The sequence below is a fragment of the Astatotilapia calliptera genome, chromosome 19 (assembly GCF_900246225.1).
Source record: "Astatotilapia calliptera chromosome 19, fAstCal1.2, whole genome shotgun sequence".
NCBI classification, from domain to species: Eukaryota; Metazoa; Chordata; class Actinopteri; order Cichliformes; family Cichlidae; genus Astatotilapia; species Astatotilapia calliptera.
Window position 1 is genome coordinate 4,084,678 of NC_039320.1, and position 20,953 is coordinate 4,105,630.

A 20,953-nucleotide genomic window follows, 5' to 3' on the forward strand; every position below is an offset into this window, starting at 1 on the left:
TTGAAGTCTGCCTCTGACAAACCGTACCTTTAGAAAGCAGGCACCTTGCGCGCATGTTGGTTGAAATGCGGAAAAGATGTTTTTTCAGAGACTGGGGAGAAAAAAGCTATGAAATAAAGGGCTTGAAATTGGAAATCTAACGCGATTTGAGATGCTAAGAGAGAACGTCTCACTTGTGATGCCCGATAGACTGGATGAGAGAGAATGCGATACTCCCTCTGCATATGTGTGTGTGTTTTTAAAGATGATTCCAGGTATAAGTTACAGAATTATGGGGAAAAAAATCATCATGACAAATTTATGTTTATTACATTCCAGCCATTAATTCAAGCTTGGCATGTGCGCACCCACGCACTCCACAAACATGTAATCTCCCTCCTACGGATTCTGCGGAGAAAGCAGAAATTTACAGATCACGCAGATCTGTTGTGACATCTAATATGAGTGGCGTTTAGCTGTTAGCACTGAGCATTCCTCCACCTCCACTCCAATAGAAACTCCACTTAGCTGTGGCCCAGGAGCAGAGGAACGTTTGAAATTCTAGCGATGTACGCGTGAAAGGGAATAGAAATGATGCCTAATGTATATGAATGGAAGCCATGGCGTTCAGGTATTTCACACTGCATGCCCTGACAGAGGCTAAAGTGAATAAGTCGTCAACTCGCATTGAAATTCATATTGTATCTCTGGCTGGGGCTGAGCCCATTTTCTCCACTGCGCTCTCGCCATGAGCCATACAATAGTCAGGGAGACATCTAATGAGGCAGGAGAAAAAATATTAAGAGCAAAATCCTTAAACTCAGGAGTTGGCATACTCAATGACCACACTCTAAATGCAATGAGAAAATCTTTTTTTGGTTTTTTTTGTTAGGAGCTTGAGGCCGGTGGGAGGGAGAGAACAAAAAGCGGGGAGAAGAAAAGATTGAGTGAGTGACTGAGATGGGCTGTGACAATGTCAGCTTTGGTCTGGTCAGCCCGCACAGATGATGAGTGAATATGAGGGAAGCTGGAAGAAGAAAGGCAGGAGGGGAGAGCCGGAGCACAAAACCAGAGCAGGAGGGAGCTGCCAAGTGGATAAGAATATTGTAAAAAGAGTGAAAATCTGTGTAGGACAGCCACTCTGCTCGCTACTACAGAGTATCAGGTGCTCTGGGAAACACCTTCTTTCTTGACTTGGTGGGTCAGCAGTGCAGTCCAGCTCGTGTACAAAGCAGATACCCAGATTTTGCCTTTGATCCACTGGCTCTGCTGCTTCATGCAGCTTGACCTTTGGGTCTTCTTTAACCTTGCCCCACTCACCATCTGCTTGCCATTCTCAGAACCGGGTTTTGTTAGCTATGAGAATTTTCTGTACTTCAGTTAATGGCCTTCAATTTATTCCCTCTGTAAGTGCTATTGAAGCCAGAGAGTGTTGAAGTTTTCATTTCAGCAACACATTAAAGCAGCCGGCTCGCGCCTTGTGCTAATCAGGGAGCTATCACCTGCAGTGTTTAGCCGGAGTTCTTGGGCTTTTGGTAGCACTCAGTAGAAAAACCTCTTCATGACCTTCCTCCATTTAAACTTTGACCTGAGAGCGCCCTCCTTTCAAAGTCAAGACAACCTGCGCATGCTCATTTTGTGGCATCATTGCATTTTCTGTCCCTGGGATTTTTTTTGTGCAATTATGCTGAGCGTCTCCTTCGCCCTTCTGACTTCCACGTGTTTATTTGTACACTCTGCTGCGTAACATGTCCTTTTTAATAGTCCCTGTTTTCAAACCGAGCTGTGCTGTAATTAAATGTAGCTAGGCCATTACAATCACAGGCTTTGAAAGCACAACATACATGCTAAAATATCTGCAGCAGATACTGTAAATTTAATCTCCACTTGACACCAAGTCATGCATTTTATCAAACAGCTGCTTGTTGGCAAAGATCAACTTCTGATTTTCCGAGCTTCCCTAATTAGACGTAATCACAAACAGGATCCACACACATGAAAACAGTTTGAACGCCTGCTTGTTTTGATGTCTATCATATTGTTTTAAATGGTTTCAAATAAGTAGAATTTGTGATTTTATGGCCGGTTCTGCTATTACTGTTTGTCTTCCATTAGAAGAAACACAGGGAGTAGCTGCTTGGATCGTCTTTGGCTACATACTGCCCCCTAGTGGTGAGGCGCTGCATTGTCAGTCCTTATGCTGCACCTGGTTGTTTAACACAACTTTTTAAAGATGCCAAGTAACTGGATGGAGGCCAGCCTCCACATTTGAATCAACTAAATGTTTTGTTGGGAGATTATAAAATGAAGTAAACTAAATTTGCTAAACAATTTAAAGAACTCAGAAACTACCTGAAGTTAAGTTTGAATACAATTACAGACAGTTAAGAACACTTTGAATGAGTTTTATGATTTTAACACACAAAGTCTGAATTCTTCTTCCTCAAAAGAACCAGACTCAACAAACATGCTAATGTTTTTCATTTAAGATGTAAATGCTATTAAAAAAAAAAAACAACTAACAATTGTTGAAAAGTTTTCCATTTCAAAAATAAAAATATGCCACTGGAAACCCACTAGCTGCTCCACAGATAAAACCAAATGCGTCATGCATCTGCGCCTCCTTGTGAGTGCATGGCATGGCAGTAGCGCCCAATCATACTGATTGTTAATAAAACATGAGTGAATGTACAAGTTTTGCTTTTAGTATGCATGCCCTGAAAAACACATTTGTAGCAATATTAATTTGCACAACACTGACGTTCAGTTGTGCCACCCATGCAAGAGCTGCATTCAAGGATTTGTGATAACTGCTAATGAGCCTTTTATATCACTGTGGAGAAATTGTGGCCCACTCTTCTCTGCAGAATTGTTTTAATTCAGTCACACTAAAATGTTTCAAGCATGAACAGCCTGTTTATGGTCTTGCCGGAGCATCTCATCCGGAATTAAGTCCAGACTTTGACTCGGTCACTCAAAGACGTCAAGTTTGACTTTTTGAGACTTTCAGAGGAGGACTTGCTGTTGTGTTTTGGATCATTGTCCTACTGCATAACCCAAGTGCCCTTAAGCTTCAGGGCTTGAGTTGATATCCAGATATTCTTTTTCATGATTTTCTGGTAGCGAGCACAATTCATGGTTTCATCAATTACAGCAACTCGTCCAGGGCCTGAAGCAGCAAAGCAGACCGAGACCACCATGCTTGACTGGTGGTATGAAGTTCAACTGACTTTCATCAGTCCACAGAATATTTTCCCAAAGATTTCAGTGATCATCGAGATGTTTTTCTTTTCTTTTTGTGGGGCCAGTAGTGGATTTGGGCTTGGACCTCTTCCCATGGACACAATTTCTTATTGTTGAATCATGAGCTCTGACCTTAACTCTGGCAAGTGGAGGTCTTTAGATGTTGTTCTAAGTTCTTCTTTCTGGGTGAGTCATTCATCACTCTTAGAGTAATTTCAGTAAGATGGCCACTCCTTTCAAAGGTTCTCAATTGGGCTTCACTGGAGTCCCAAAGCCTTAGAAATGGTTTTAGAATCCTTTCCAGCCGGTAACATGTCAATGACTTTGTTTTGTCAGTTGTTTCTTTAGATCATGGCATGGTGTGTTGCTTTATGAGCCTGCTTCACTTTGTGACAAGGTTCTATTAAAGTCATTTCTTGATTCAGCAGGTCTGACAGTGGTCAGGCCTGGGTGTGACTAGTGAAACTGAACTGAGCTTTCCAAAAATTCTGGTTATTTATCTTTCCTAATATGTTTTTTAAATTATCTGAAATATGTTAGTGTGATAAGTGTTATACATTTTCACTCAAACTCAAATTTTGGGTCATAGTTTTTGTTGATACTGCAATATTCCTGAAACAATCATTTTATCCACAGATTTGATCATTTGATCATGAACACAACAAAAACAAAAATAAACTTTATTATTCTGATGCATTTCCTGTTGTTGTTGACTTGTGAACAATCAGCAGAAATTACAATTTTCACCAGACTAGCACCAGACTAACAAGAAGAATTTCTGTTTTTAAAGGTAGAAATGCATGAAATTAAAGCTAGAATTATTGTAATTAGTCGAACAAGAAGATGCCAGAACTTAGTGCTCAGCCCGTGAATATTAGTAAAGTCAATAAAAACGCTCAAAAGTAGAGAAAAAATCAAAAAATGTATTGAATTGAAATCAGTTGATATTTTAAGTTTAATGGCCTTTTTCTTTCTTACAGTGTGCATGTCAAAAGATGTCTCCTACTTAAAATCTCCTGCTTCGGATTTGTATAAATAATGTTATTGAACAATAACAAGACTTCCAGTCTTTTAAAGCTAATTGCTCCAAAGAAAAAGTGTTGCTCTCATTAGATTAGATCTACAAAAGGCATAGAAGTTAAAGATTCAATATTATTCACATGCAGATAACACTCTAAGCAAGAGGTTGTGGCTTGTTCACATTCATTCATAATAAAGGTCAGGTAGAGCACATTTTAAAGCTTTATAAACACTCCTTAAACCTTGCTCAAGTAATCAGTAGAGAACACAGCTGCACTGCACTTGGAAAATTAGAGTAATTGATGCCCCCAAAGCAGGAGAAGGCTGCAAGAAGACAGTAGGAAGATGGATGTTTCCTCAGTTAGAAGTGCAATTAAGAAATGTTAGTTAACAGGAACGGTGGAGGCCAGGCTGCGGTCAGGAAGACCTGGAAAACTTTGAGAAAATTGCTCATAGAATCGCTAGAGAGGCAAATCAAAAGCACAGTCTGAGTGCAAAAGACCTTCATGAAGATTTAGAGTGGTGCCACTGCATTCTGCTGTGTTCAAACAACAACTGTAAATCCCCCCAAACAAGAACTGAAAGACTCATAGCACCACAGAAAGCACCTTCATGCTGTGATCCTTGCCAAAGGGCACGCTGCTAAGCGCTGACCTATCTTTGCTGTGGGCCATTTTTTCTTTTTTATGTTGAAATTGTGGAATATGCAAATTAAAGAAAAGCAATTTGCGTGAAATATTAAATCAAATGTATCCTCTTTAACTCGGTGCCTTTTAGAAATCAGGACATCTTTATTGGCCATTCAGAGTCATTTTGACGAGCACTACTGCCCAAACGTCTGCACGGCACTGCACGCAGAGAGAAAAGCAGGCCATGCGAGTGCAGCAGAGGACCTGCGCTGCCTGTCTGAACCAGCTCTGAGTTATTCATAAGGTCGCTCACTGATGTTGGATGATGAGTTCTGGCTCGCAGTCAATGTTCTAGCTCATCTCAAAGGTTTTGGATGGGGTTGAAGTCAGGTCTCTGTGCGGGCCAGTTCTACACAACTTCTTTATATTTCTTTATATGGCTGTTTTTGTTGGTTGGAAAAAAGGGAAATGTAACAATTTCTTGACTGAAAGAACTCTTGAGTTCCGTTTGATGTCTTCCATTTAGTGGATCTGTCCTTAGAAAATGTTCCCCTGGAGTCAGATACTTTTTCTGTGTTTTACACGCTATTAGTAGAGACGCTGTTATTGGAAAGTTGATGGACCAACACTTACTTAGCTGATGTCTCCACTGGCATTATTTATAATAGCTTCAGGATGGAAAGATGAGCATTCTCAAAACAGATAAAATACAGTACCGCCCCTCATTTCTTTATATTTTGCTATATATGTGTGTATGTATGTATATATGTATATATATATATATACATATATAAGGCAAAAACAATTTGTACAAGCTGGAAAGTTAATATTCAGTATGACCACCTTACCAACTTTCTAAGGCAAGCTTTCTTGTCATCTCCGTGAGGACTCTTCAGTAATACTTCTTCTTGTCTTGTACTTGTCCTTTTTATTTTGCAATTATGTGGAAGTCTCCCTCAGTCCAGCATCCATCTTTTAACAAGTTCTTTCTCTATGAAGAGAGCTCCAAGTAAGATTTCCCCTCCAACGTCCTTCATGGCACACTGAAAGTCACAGTAACAGCTCCCTCTCCTGGTCATACCATGACATTACTTGTCACGATCAGTGTAAAGGTGTTTATGGTGGTTCTTTTTTTTCAGTAATTTTTGCTCAGCATATCAAATTCTCCTCTTGTGTGCTACATCTCATTTAAGGTGCAATCCCCAGCTCCTCGCTGATATCTTCTTTTTTTTTTTCTTTTTTTGGGTGGGGGAGATGTGCCGCATCCTTGATTGCAGACTACACAAGTATCAAAGCATACGCCTTGGGTAATACAAGAAATTAGTTTTATTTTTAATACAGGGGGGGAAAAAGAAGAAGATCAAAGCAATCAATGTTGGCATCCACACAATCTCCTCTCCACACACACAGACACACACCTAAAAACACAGCTCTGGTTTTGGTTGCCAGCACAAAAAGTGGGGTTTAAGAAGCTCTTAAGAGGCCAGAAGGAGGAGCAGGAGAGTCTGGCTCGATGTGAGGAGAGGCAGTCGGGGGGGAACAACAGATGTTCACAAGACACAGGAATACATTTTTTATTTGTTGAGTCAGGATGTTTGTGTTTGTAGGTCTACTTGTCATCATTTCCTCATGTTTTGTTCCATGTTCTGCATGCCAACATTTCTGCTTTCATTCATAATAGTTTATCCAAACGTCTCCTCACTTCCTGCCCCGTCCGTTGTCCTTAGCATCACTGGCATTGCGGCATTTCTGCTATAAATTGTCATAAAACAACTCAGATCTAGATCTTTTGTTCTTCCCTTTCTATTGTGCATTTCTTTAAGAGGATTTATACTGTGTTCTTGTTCTCCCAAAACATTCTTTTAAAACCCATTCGCTATCCCGATGAGTAGTAGGAAACGTAAGGTCTTATGAGGAGTTACTATAAGGCAATAACACTCCGAGATTTCATTTATACTCACTGAAATCTGAAAAAGCACAAAAAAGGGTCAAGTCTGGCTCCTCAAGGTCACACTGTGACATTTCGAGTATGGTGAATCAGATAAACAGCAGGCTTTAATGCTGACAAGTACGTCTTAACTGGCCTCTGCGACTGCACTCTTTAATCTGCCACATTTTTCTTTCCACTCTTCAATTTGACAAACAGGATTTGAAGTGAAGCCACCCACACAGTAAACAGCCAAGAGTGAGCTGCAAGTGGATGAGGCAGGTATTTACCACTCTGTGTGTTTACACATCATGCAATCTCTAACAACAGCAGCAGCAGCAGCTGGTAGTCCGCTCTTCGTCTTCCAGCGTGGAAATGTCACCGGAGGTGAATGACAGAGGGCTTGTTTGCTTGGAAGCCAGCAGATATAGCTAGAAGTAGCTGTAAATGATAGCCCGCCCTCCCTGAAAATGGCAACCGTGGCTGCTCGGCTTTATTTGGCCATATAAGCCGCTACTTCCTTTTCCAAACTCTGGGCAAAGCGGTGGTTGAGGAAGAGCAGCTGGCCGTGAGGAAGCAGGCGACTGAGCAGGACGTCGATCCGGTTGCTCTTCAGCAGGACCTGGAGAGAAAAATGCCACAAGTGATGACCCCGAGCAGGCTTCTCGATTAATCAAGAGATGCTTAAAAGCTGGTAATAAGAATGCGCGCTGCTGCAATCTAGTTTCATTACTGCTGAATTTTGCTTTATTGATATTTTTCATAGCACGTAATGAGAGGCTGCTCTTGCGAGTCTCGATACCAGTGTTCGACAATCATCTTTCTTTGGGGAGGTAAACTGTTTAAGTTAATGGATTGCAGTCTGATGATGCCTTAGGACGCATATAGACACAAACACTTGCTACAGTTTCTGAATACAAATGCACTTTACAGCAGCCGGAAGATGCATGAGTCACAGTGATCTACTGTATGTTTGTGGTAAAGAAAAGATGTTTATGCAATTATTCCTGTCAGAAAAAAAGAAAAATTGGAGAAATGAAATAAAACAATACATTTTATCAACAGCTGGTCAGTGACTCATGGCTTCACTAGGTTTGTACAAGTCAAAAGGCTCAAGAGGTCTTTAAAGTTTCACTGTTGAGAATAACTTCAAAGCTAATGACATGTCTCAGTGTTCTTCACACACTTCTCACTGAAGCAGCCATCAGAGATAACACTTCTTTAATCTATGAAAGCCTTAAACAGTATATAAAAGAAGGCATTAACAAATGTGATGTTGCACTTCAGCTTGTGACATCCCCATGTTTAGCATTTTAGCTGACACCAAGATTAGCCAGAAGCAACTATATTTCGATGAGAGCGCTAAGCTATCAGCAGGTTTATCGCACAGGCGCTAAAAGTAAGTGCTGTGAAACACACAAACACATAAAACACCATAACTTCATTCATCAAAACTGAGAGAAAGACTTCTTGCATGGTCTGTCAGCACAATCAGTGACACATGGCCCCATATTACTTGTCAGATAATTGAACTGATGACACTCAAAAAGGCATCAATACCAGAGTTCTCATTCAGTGACGTGAATTAACTGAGATGAAGCTCATGAAACTGCTGCTGGCTACAACCCCGCAGGCAGGCGTCCACTTCTCAATCAAAGGGACAATACTCCTGATAATACAAAGTTTAAACCCAATTTAAATGGGTTTAACATATGAAAATTCATACCGCACCAGACCATAGCCATTTACAAATTACAGTAACTGGAATTGGCAAGTTTGAACTATAGTAATATGGGCACTTATTATAACTCTGTCATATTTATGAAATCTAAACTGTATTTGTGAAAATAGATCCTGAATACTCCAGACCAGGGGTCCGTTCTTCGTACCTTGCTAAGTAAGTTAGCTGGATTTGATTGTTGACGATTTCGCGTGATCTTGGATCGTTCGGTTCCCCGAAGCTCATTCGGGACTTGCTGTCGTAGCAACAGAGCCGTAAGCGTAAACCTGCTCGGGAGCAGGTTTACTTTATGTAAACAGGATTAGATCGCGGCCACGCAGGTATGTCCGCTTCATTTATACGAAAGCAACAGCGATATTTTTCCACTGTTTCACCATAAATAAATATTATCAATGTAACTAAAGATAATGCAGTACTTGATCCTTTTATTGGTTTCACACAGATACATACAGGTCATATCCTAAAAAAGGGAAATGTACTATTAACATTCTATTACATGTATGTGATTATTACAGATGTAATTCATATTTCAGAGTAGTAATTGTAAATTACTTCGTGTAATCAAGATGAGAGACCACGGCTATAAAAGCGAAGGTGGATAAGGAGAGTTTTCAGAATTCAGCGTATATTGCGGGACAGACAGGATCCTTTAGCTCAGCGCGACAGTGTGCTCATAGAGAGATATCGATTTTCCCGTGAGGGTATTATTTACTTAACCAACTTGTTGACGAGGGGGTGCAGGACCACCACCTGTCTTTTTTTGCTCTGCCCTTTTCTTGGTTGCTGTTATGAACAAACAAACAGAGTATTCCAGGGTCTCTTTCCAAGAGACGAAAAGCAATATAAGTGATAAATATTACCATTCTGTAGAATATTCTTATATTTCACTTTTACTTGTTCCCATGTTCTAGTGGGTCCTGTTGGGGCTCTAATGTGAAAGGGGATATAATATAACATAATATAATATAATATAATGTAATATAATATTGGATAATATAGTGTGATATAGGGCTGCTCAATTAATCGAATTTTAATCACGATTACGATCTGGGCTTTCAACGATCATTAAAAATGACTGAGCCGATTATTAGCCCCTCCCTCATTTATCCGCGACACCTTAAAGGCCGGTCCGTGAAAATATTGTCGGGCATAAACCGTCCGTGGCGCAAAAAAGGGTGGAGACCGCTGATTAAGAGGACCCGAGGGAAGCTCTGAAAGCTAAGCAGAAGTTATTTGGAGAGTGACTGCCGTTGGTTGAAAAGAGAGTTTAAAAAAAAAAAAACTTCAGTGGTGTTGCACACTATTTATATTATTTTTTAAAGTCATTGTTAACCCTTTAAAGCCGGTCAGAGCAGCATGCTCCGTTTTGCGTAACTATTTTTAAACCCCTGTAGAACCTGAACCGTGTAAGCTAGCGCAATAATTTGTTTTGCATATGAAACCGGAGGAGTTGTACTTACATCTGATGCCATCAGCTTGTCCTCGGTCACGGTTTCGTTCCACATATAGCTTTGCAAAAACTGCATAAAAAGCGCTTGCAGCAACAAAAACATAATATTCCAGAAACACGCTTTGCCGTTCCTATCAGCTGTTCGTAACACTTCCCACAGTGAAATGATGCACCTGCTGTTTTCTTTGCAAATTTGCATCATAGGATTGTTTTTTGTTTTTCCTGCAGTATATAAAAATTGCTGTATCTCCAAAATAAAACTATGAAGACACTCAAAATAAATTTCCTGTTGTTGTAAACTATTTTTTGCAACTTTATTGTATTTAAAGTTTTGAGGGATAAACCTCTTAAACTTCTCCAAGTAGAAATATATGTAAACAAAACAAAAGCGATTTTCAATTTTTTTTGTAGTTTATTGCACTTTTTTGCAATTTATGTAATTACTATGGACTTAATGCATACATATTATTAAAATATGGGCTATAACAGTTGTATTGATGTATAGCAACTTGAAATGCTCCCACAAATGGCACTACAGCATGTAAAAAAAATAAATAAAAATAATATAAGCTCTGGTGGACTTGGTTCTATAGTAGGTCTTAAAGGGTTAAATAAATATCGTCAAATAATCGTGATCTCAATTTCAGTGAAAATAATCGTGATTATCATTTTTGCCATAATCGAGCAGCCCTAGTGTGATATGAAATTACTTACGAGTTTAATTTGTCAGCAACTTTCTGCCAGCCCTCTCTCCTTGCTTTTGCAGCCTTTGCAGTGTTCCCTTGAGTTCTGATTAAACTCCTGAAATCCCTCACTCAAGAGTTCTTGCTCTGCTGCCGAAAAATACTGAGCGCGCTCCTTCGACATTTTCGCCGACCAATCAGAGGGTTGCCGATCAATGTTTCTACTATGGATGCGTAGCCCCTTTTACGACACCCAGTGATCTCACATTACTTCATCCAGCTGTACTAATCGTCAACAGCAGGTGTGTTCGGAGAACCGGATTAGCGAGCTCACGGTTAGCGCGATGATTTGGTCTTGGATGTGTCATTTGATCTTGGATGTAGTAAGCGACGTACGAAGAACGGGCCCCAGGTCCAAATTAAACACACATCGAGTGCAACAGAGTGAGTATGCTCACTCTAGAAGAAGTCCAGCTCTCCTAGAGTAGCTACCTGCCTGCTGGAATCTCCTGTGTGGTCTTGAGACTGTGCTGTGAGACACAGCAAACCTTCATATTGAAACATATTGATGTGTCATCCTGAAGGAGTTGGAGTACCTGTGCAACCTCTGTAGGGTCCTGGTACCAGAAAACAATCAGAAAAGATGAGGCAGGAAAAAAATGTCAGGGGCCTCGACCTGTAAAACCTGTTTTGGGGGTTGTCTCATTTTTGCCCCTCTAGTGCACCTACTCTTAATTTCAAAGCAACTGAAACTTATTTACAACCTACTGCTACTTAGCTGACCAGCTCAGTATCCCAGAAACTTAACTGACTTGATGGTGTACGCTGATTAAAAAGTGTTCCTTTCATTTTTTTGAGCAGTAGAATGTGTGTCCACGGCTCACCTCGCTCCCTTGCCCCAGCATGTGCAGGTGCTCCAGGCAGTGGCGGGTCAGGTTGCGCAGTGTTCCCTCAGCCAGCAGCAGGTTCTCATGAGGCTCACAGACGAGCGTGAAGCCCAGACTCTGAACCCCCAGCCACAGAGCGCTCGTCTCCTCGGAGAACGGGTCTCCGGCTCTGAGCCGCACCACGCCGCAGTCGGCGTCCTGCAGAGCCAGATTCTCTTCGCCCGGCAACGTCTCCACTATCAGCCGACCCGAGGCTTCCCGGGACAGAGAGATAGCACTCCGGACTTGTCTGAGACACAAAAAGTGTTTTGCCATTAGTTAGGATGCTTTCATAGTCACAATAACTGTGGGACTCATTTTATTTTGAGCTATTTAACCAGTTTTACTGATAACATTAGAACAACCGTTGTCTTTGACAGTAGTAATCACTAGTTACAGGCTGGAACAGGAGAAAAACAAAACACACACACACACAATTAGGGATGGGTATCGAAAACCGGTTCTTGTTGAGAACCGGTTCCCACTGTTTCAATTCCTTGGAATCGTTTGCCATTTTTGCAAACGATTCCCTTATCGATTCCAGTCGCCCCGAATGACGTCACCACGTTGCGGAGCGTCATTTACCTGGCAGGAAACACGGCGCCTAAGCGGCTCAAACGCTCAAAAGTTTGATTATACTTCATGAGAACCGATGACAACAGGGCAACTTGCAAAGTAGATATTTCATTTAAGGGAGGAAACACTACGAATATGCAAAAGCATTTGCTCACAAAACACACGATGACCTTAAATGAATGTCGTGTTTTTAATTCCACTCCGGACTCGTGACTCTCCCAGCAGCAGCGGTAACGTTTGCACGCCCTCTTCCGTTAATGCGGCAGGTAAATAATCAACTAACAGTGCATATTATGTTAGCGTGATCTGCCTTATTACAAGACCTGCCATTACTGTACATGTAGGTGACCATGATGAGAGAGACAGAGTCTGGCTCAGATGCTGGCAGTTCTCGCTGCAGTCTGCCGGCAGCGTCTCCTTTCAGGCCAGGATAGACGAACGTCACAGAGCAGTGACTCAGTTTGTGGTCAAAGCCTTGCACCCGTTTGCCACAGCAGATGATTTTTGGTAAGTGAATGTGTTTAATTGTAGGCAGGGACATTACTGGATATTCTTGTGTAATTGCCACAGAACAATTTATGTTATACTTTGTTATTGCTACAGGAGAATATTTATTTTATTATTTTACATTTACAATTTTTTTTCCTGGGGACCCTGTGACACCCCATTGAAGAGCCGTAGGCTGGATCTCTGAAGCTCTCACTGTTGGGTTTGTAAGGCCATGTTACTCCTAAGTTTCTATCTTGTTCAAAGAGAAGATATAAAACAAAGTTCTAAGCTAATCGACCTTAGTGTTCTCCTTTTTTAAAAAAAAAAAAAAGAATCGATAAAGAATCGAATCGTTAAACAGAATCGAAAATGGAATCGGAATCGTTAAAATCTTATCAATACCCATCCCTACACACAATGATTCATGAGTCACTGAAAAAAAATATTATTGTCTGGCATTTTACATTGTGTGTTCCCATCAAAATAGCAGGATGCTTTATATGAGAAAACAGAGAGGTGATTGATGGTGAAAGAACTGCTATTATGAGTTATCAACAAGAATAAATCCTAAAAATCACTAGAAATAAAGCCAGGGTGCTATTTTCAGTATTTTTTTAAATTACCTTCATACAATTAGCAGTAAAAAAAAAAAAATTGCTCAAAAGCCAAAAATGGCTCTAGGTACTCTGGCAGGTAAATTCATTTTTTTAAAGCATTGAGACTGAGGCCATCTCGGTGTCTGGCAGACCATCTGTATAACAAGTAGTCCTGTGTTCTTGAGTCTAAACATAGCTCCTGTGCTCATCGCTGGATAGATCTTCATGACACTGCATGACGGATATGAATAGAGCATTCAAAGAGCCTTTTGAACAATACTGTATATGACAAACATCAACAGGCAATGCAGGGACACGAACAGACGCCACTCAACAGAATACACTGGCTGCATGTCTTTATCTGGACAGGTGTTAGTTCCAAAACATGAAAAGAAAACACACATCAGCTATCAGAGCTGACTGAGACATTTATTCAGGAGGAAACAAAAACATCTTTGCCCCCTGCAGTCTCTGCATGAACTGCTGAATCCTTTTGTAAACACGAGGGAACAGTGTAAATCAGATGCATCCACAAAGCGGAATCAGAAGACTACCACAACAGGTCCACTGCGCAGGCCTGGGGCTCTCACTCTGTCTACCTGGTGGAAAATGAATGAAGCTCAAGTAATGGGACAGAGCCTTGGGCTGTCAAGTCGTTTCCACTATGTTAATGTAATGCAAAAACACAGAAAGGTGATTAACTGAATTTAATTATGTCTGCTGTCCTTATCTCTTCACTCCTACAGGCAAAATTACACAAAAAGGGCTTAATTAAAGTGTCCACTTCTGTCCCAATCTGTGGATGTCCAGAAAAAAAATGACTTCGAATAATGATTTATTTTTAACTGTTAACCACAAACACCCACCTGGCTACTGCGGTCACCCTCTCCTTCTGCAGAAGCCTTCTTTCCTCCGGGCTGAAGTCTCGGTGCCGCTCGGACAGGACTCCGTCATCTGGACCGAAAACCCGGGAGTACAGAACACGGCTCTCCCCGGCAGACAGAGCACTCACCGGGCACACGGTGTGTATGAGGAAACACCGAACCATGCTGTCGTACTAGGGGAGAAAAAGTTATCCAAACAGAGCTTTTTACTTTATTTCTTCTGAATCGTTGTTTACACTGCTGATTTTAAGCACTTCCGCATTGGTCAGCTGACCAGTCTCGTGCACTGTTGCTTTTCATAAATATAACCACCAGAGGTCGCTCGCAGTCAGCGACTCCCACATATGCTCCCAGCAGTGTTATTCAGAGCCATACAGTATCTTTGAAGACTGTTTGTTTGTTTGTTTACACTTACAAATGATTGTTTTTAAACGGCAGCATGGAGCTGTGTGGTGGCTGTGTGTAAAATCAGAATGGTTTAGCCAGAATAGCATTGCTTTAGCTGACAGTCTATAGTACACTGATCATAGACAATACGATCAATAATTCTGACCGTAACATTCTATTGAACAGGTCACATGTGAAATTAAACACTCCTGCTTTCAGCTCAACATACCTCACTAACTCAATAGTCTCTTTCTTCCTAGTACAGCTCTCAGGACTGAGGGACAGGAGAGGCTGCAGAGAGGCTGAGTGAGAACAGAGGGTTTCGGGGTCTCAGCAGATAAACAGAGGCAGCTGGTAATCCAACAGCTGCTGCTGGTCATGCTTCTTTACACTGAGAGGCCCTCCTCTGTGTGTGTGCATGCGTCTGTCTGTGTGTGTGTGTGAAGAAGAAAGAGAGCATTCACTCTGCTTTGTTAGCATTCACTCCACCATCCTGTTAACCTCTTCACCCTCAGCCCTGAACTTACTTGGTGTAACTGAAACACAGTGTAACAAGACCTGGGGATAGTTCTAGCTCTTCATAGGATTTTATTTTATTTTATTTTATTAAAAGAACTGCTGATTTTATGACATTCAGAACTCCGTATGTCATTATTACAACTCTAACAGCTGGAAGAGAGTAGCATCATGAGGCTGTTAGCAGTCTGGCTTTATTATTAGGTAATAGGGACTCATGTTAGTTCACCACGTTGGTCCAGAATGAAACATCTCAGTAGGTATTTTAGGGATTTCTAGGCTAGACTAAACTAGACTCCTTAGCATCAGGCAGGAAATCCTGGAAATCCTTATTTTGATCCAAAAGGCCACAGCAAACAAGTAACATAGGCAAGAAAGAAGGACTGTATTTCTCCCATATTAGCTTCTCTTCATTGGTTCCAGGTAAAATCTAGAATGTCATTTTAAAACCCTTTAAAAAGTCTCTTCTCACATGCAATTTGACATGACGATGAGACCCTGTCATATGTTACAGATCGTTTAGTGTCATATTATCCCAATAAAGCACCCTGCTCTCAGAGTGAAGGCTTACTTGCTGTTCCTAGAGTTTTCAAAAGTAGAATGGAGGGACAGCCTTCAGTTTTCAGGCCCCTCTTCTGTGGAAACAGCTTCCAGTTTGGATTTGGAAGACAGACACAATCTCTACTTTTAAGATTAGGTTTAAAACTTTCCTTTTTGCTAAAGCATATAGTTAGGGCTGGATCAGGTGACCCTGAATCCTCCCTTAGTTAAGCTACGATAAGTGTAGGCTGCTGGGGGATTCCCATGATGCATTGAGCCCTTCTTCTTGAGTCAGCTTTTCCACTCAAAGTGTGTTTATACACCTCTCTGCATTTAATCATTAGTTATTGTTCATCTCTGACTCTCTTCCACAGCATGTCTTCTATCCTGTCTTGCTCCCCTCTCTCCAGCCGGTTGTGGCAGATGGCCCCGCCCCTCCCTGAGTCTGGTTCTGTTGGAGGTTTCTTCCTGTGGAAGTTTCTCCTTCCAACTTTTGCCAAAGTGCTTGCGCATAGGGGTCATACGATTGTTGGGGTTGGTTGTATTATTTTAGGGTCTACCTTACAATATAAAGCGCCTTGAGCGACTGTTGCTCTGATTTGGCGTTGCATAAATAAAATTGAATTGAATTGAATACAACAACTTCTCGCTGCTTTCGATAGGTTCCACATTTTGGTGATTCATCTTCCTGAATTCAGTGGTACCCTGACTCTTCTTTTAGATATACAGTTTGGTTTAGTTACCTCAGTCAGGTTTAACCTGAAATTAAGCTGTCTTGTTTCATTATTTAGCTAGGACACTCATGTCACCTTTGTTTCTATTGCACATTTAAAACAACAGGAGTTCTATCCAGTTAAAGCAGATGTATTTATACTCCAGGTCTACAAAAACTCAAGTACCATAATTCACATAAAAACCACCAGTCAAATAGAAATGACTATATAAACAATGTCTAAGAATACAAACAGCAGCTGACATAAATGAGCAGGAATAAAACATTCACAATGGACATGACAAAAACCACGAGGCCCCTCAAACTTAACTCAAAGGGAATACAAATAAAAGTAAGTCTTCAGATTTGATTTAAAAACAATCACCTGTTTGACAGGTTTTTATATGGGATGGCAAATTATTCCAGAGCCTGAGGGCTATAAAAACAAAGATGCGGTTGCTTTTAGGCTTTAGGCGAAAAGGGGACGCTGAGAGACGTTGCTGGAGGATGACCTCAGTGACCTCGAACCTGGAGGCAAAATTTGGGCTTAAAACATCCGTGAACTATTGTGGAGCTGATCCTCAGAGGGCTTTTAAAGTAAATAATAATATTTTAAAAACAACTCTATTTCACAGGTAGACAGTCCAACTGAGCTAAAAAAGGAGGGATGTGTTGTCAGGCAGTTAGAAGTCAAGCAGCAGAGTTGTAAACCAACTACAACTGAGAAAGACACTAATACAGGGAGTTACTGTAACCCCACACAAAAATTACTATCTTTTATTTTGTTTGAGATGTCTCCATATAAGCATACAATATTGTAGCTTAAAATGACAGTGTGTAAAAACTTACTACTAGATGTCTGTAGATTGCAGACTCCAGTCAACACACATGGGATGCTTACCATTTGTTCCAGAAGACAGACCATTAATCTGTAGTGAGTGTACTCAGGCATTAAAGTGACTCTGGACCAAATCTGCCCTGGAGTCTTTTTGCTATCTGGGCAGGCCACTGTTTGCCTCAACTGTCAATATGCAGATGAGAGGCGTCCACGTCTATTTACTTTTAGGAGGCTGTAAAACTTGAATACGAGTTGATGTGTCAGCAATGTTCACTTCTGTTCAATGGCACAGACACTATGATCTTTTTTTGAAGATATCCTGTTAGCTGTTAGCCACCAATAAACTCGGTTAGCCGCTGTTAACTGGTGTTAGAGAAAATTGGAACTTTGAAGTTAATATAACATTATTGGACTTTGGCACTTTGTAAATAAACTCATATGACGTGAGAATGTAATCAAACTGTTTATCAGAGGGAAAGTGTGATTTTTAGGAAACTCCATTAGCTTTCACAATGTTAGCTTATAAACAGCTGTTTGTAAGCTAGCCAGCCTTGAGCTGTCCAGATTCTCTTCTTCTCCACCTTTTGCAAGTCTCCAGACGCATACATAAGATGCGATTACGGTAGGTGGAACATGATGACCATCTTGGCCATTGTAGTCAAGATGGCGGAGCAACATAGTAGCTGCCACAAACCGGTGTTAACTCCTGTGTATTTTTAATGGGTGAATTCAAAGTTATGACAATGCATACATTTGTTGGAACAATTACTGTACATTTATGAGAATAACATTCTTTGACTCTATTAAATAATTTTTTTTAAAAAAACAACTGTCTGTACTTTTAAGATGCGCATAAAAATTCCATGTTTAAAAGAACAGACATAAAAATGGGAAAATATGAAGATAGTTGTAGCACTTCTCAAATCACTGGTTAACATATGAATGTTGTGCAGGTGAAATTATGTTCCACTTACAGAAAAGACAGAAAAGAATTGAATGAATGTAACTTAATAACTAACTATTCTTTAGACCAGTGTGTCAAACGTAAGAACAAGCCTAACAAAGAGCTTAATCTGTACGACTGCGTGGCTGGTGCATTTCTCTATGATGACAGTGAAATGACTGAACATGGAAAAAATTAGTCAGAGCGTTGAAGACGCATTTATTTTCTCAAGACTTCATTAGCTTTTCGTCATCAATTTTTCTGAATGGGTGGTTCATCAAATGTGAACGTTTCCACAATATAAATCTTGAGACTAAAAGAAAAATGATCCAATACTTTTGCGTCCCACTTGAGATCAAGTGGCCCGTGAACAAAAACGATTCTGCTGCTTTAAACACTGACTACTTTGGATTCAGTTCAAGTCTGGTTTTGATTCATGCTCGGAAACCAAGAGAGAATTTTCAGCCTACTTTTATGGAGCTTGTCATCAAAATAGACATAGGAGAGCAATATTTCTGCAACACACACATAAGGTAATGATCTACACATGCACACATTGCTCCTCAGCAATAAAGTAAAGGGTGGAGATCACTGCAGGTAATAATTAGACAAAATCATTGAGAGCAGTCAGTATGAAAGTGAAGGCAGATTATGTTGTCATTGTGAAATTTCAGCTTCAAACACCAGCTGTTTGACGAGGATCGCGTTTTCAGCGTGGAGGAAAACAAAAAAGCAAAAGCAGCGAGCGTGACTGAAGTGCAGAAACTTGTGTCGAGATCACCACAAAAAAAAGTCAGAACACGTTTCGGTGTTTTTGACCTATGAGTCACATTTCCTTGTGATGAAATAAAAACCAGCTGAATATGAAGAACAACAGGATGTGGGGGATGGCAAGGGCAATCAGCCAGTCATACGGACCAATAATGATGAAACCCGCCAATTTGAATTAAAGGAAGCTGAAGACAACATGCAGCGAGTGACATAAAGAACATTTTGTCTGCTGCGCAGGGTGAAATCTTCTTAAATTGTGTGTATGTGTGCGTGTGTGTGTGCAGAAAGCAGAACTGTGAGTGAGACATTAAGAAGTTTCTAATCCTCAAAAACTTTGACTTCACCTTAGAAAACCACAATCTCCACCCTTTCCTTGAAACCACACTGTTACGCTTCAGAATTTCACCACCCTTGTTGGCCCGTGCGACCCTTTGATTTGCAGGCTGGTTTGTCAGTTTACTGACAATGTCGGCAGTCGCACAGCAAACAGAGGTTTATGGGTGACACCCAGGCTGGAGGTTTGTTTGAGGGCACCTTTGATCGGCTTTGCAGAAAAGGAAAGACAGTCACAGGAAGGGTGGCGAGGTTTTAAGGGCAATTCTACAGAGCGCTGGCATGCTTTTTCATCTCATGTCAAGTCTTTACATATCTTCATCAGTCTTTGGCCATATTTGAATTAATTAAACTGATTTAACAGGAACATTGCTTCACACCATCAAGGGTCCACATTTAGTCATTTGACTAAATCCAAACCAAAGTAATGAAAGGTCATCAAACAGCATCCACCATCAGAGAGTCACACACTGTATACGCAAAGTATAGGTAGTGAGTCTGTGAAGTGAGTGCCTTAAACATGCATTCAGAATTTCCCTTTGTTGCAAAAAGAAGTCCAACAATCTAGCAAGCTGTGGGAAAGCAGCCCTGGGCTCGCTTGAGCCATGTCCCCAGGAGACACTTTCCTCAAAGTTTACAGACTCGATTGCTGTTTTCAAGTCTTCCTGAATGGAAAATGTCGTTTATTTTATTCTCTGTTGTGCCCAGAAGGTACCCTTTAGGGTATGTCTTTATAATATACACTGTTTTCACTATGGAAATATGGGATTCCTCCACTATACAGGGAGTGAGACCTCTATTGTGGGAGGGAAAAAAAGGAAAACATACACATAAGATATTGTTTCTGTTTATGTTGTATACAGTTTAGAGTTTACATTCATTCAACTCTTTTGAAAGCCGTCAGATAAACAAAGCACACCTTTGAGAACAAGCCACTCGGTAATGCAGCATTCATTCGTGGAAATCAGTTTAAGTGTCCCACTGTTGCTTTGCTGAATTCTTGAATCTCCTAATTGGATGAGTCTAATTGTAAAACCTGGCTCAGTTTACTTTTTGAGGACCTGCCAAGGACTCATCTACATTTTAAAAACGACTATTGAGGTGGAGAAGGGAAGCTTGTATTGAAAGGATCTCGCAAGTGTTGCATTATGTATGCCTCGTGTAAAGGTGTGAGGCCTCTCAAATCTAAGCAGCTGGCCTGGTAATTGCAAAAAAAAAAGGTGAAAGATACCATAGACTCACGGACCAGTATGTGTAAAGACTGTGGAAGCTAAATAGTCGTTTATTAAGCTGTGTAGTGTTTGCTCTTTAGTGCTGCTGTCAGTAATTTTTTAGAGGATTTAGGAGAGACTTGAAGCAGCTTCAGTTGCACAATTCAACCAACAGACATTAGTTTCGGCAATTTGCCACTGGCTGTAAATAAGTTAGACTTCACTCACTGGAATGCAAACAAAGCCTTGCCCTTTCGTTCCCACAGCCACATGGACATTGGGAAACTGTCTGATTTCAAACTTTGGTGAGGTGCCAGCAGGCTTGTGCTTTTACAACCTCTCCTCCCTTCATGTCACGTGTTTTCAGCACGTGGTGACTGTGATATTTTCCCTCCACTCCTTGTCCTGTAACAGGACAGTTAACCTCATGTCAGGACACGTCAAGCTTCCAGGTACTGCCTTCACAGAAAGGAATGTGTTTGTATGCGTGGACACGTGCTGGAAAGGAGAGGCCACTCCCACGGCCAACTCGAGAGGGAAAATTTGAAAAAACAGGAAG

The 20,953-nt window shown here is 40.9% G+C and overlaps 1 protein-coding gene across 1 annotated transcript; it reads right to left on the reverse strand.

Moving 5' to 3' along the window:
• Positions 1 to 6,319: 6,319 nt before the first annotated feature.
• ap5s1 (adaptor related protein complex 5 subunit sigma 1) lies at positions 6,320 to 14,429 on the reverse strand. Its single transcript, XM_026153026.1, has 3 exons — positions 14,126 to 14,429; positions 11,557 to 11,848; positions 6,320 to 7,420 (listed from the first exon to the last, which is right to left on the reverse strand). Exons 1-3 carry the CDS (start codon positions 14,305 to 14,307, stop codon positions 7,292 to 7,294), a joined length of 603 nt encoding a protein of 200 aa, XP_026008811.1. The 5' UTR covers positions 14,308 to 14,429; the 3' UTR covers positions 6,320 to 7,291.
• Positions 14,430 to 20,953: the final 6,524 nt, after the last annotated feature.

What these genes read in the sequence shown, in the direction of transcription:
- ap5s1 (XM_026153026.1), bottom strand. Translation starts at nt 14,307, where the DNA reads ATGGTTCGGTGTTTCCTCATACACACCGTGTGCCCGGTGAGTGCTCTG. An exon ending in AGGGTGACCGCAGTAGCCAG is followed by an intron (nt 11,849 to 14,125) that starts GTGGGTGTTTGT and finishes TTTGTGTCTCAG; the next exon opens with ACAAGTCCGGAGTGCTATCT. An exon ending in TGCTGGGGCAAGGGAGCGAG is followed by an intron (nt 7,421 to 11,556) that starts GTGAGCCGTGGA and finishes TTTTCTCTCCAG; the next exon opens with GTCCTGCTGAAGAGCAACCG.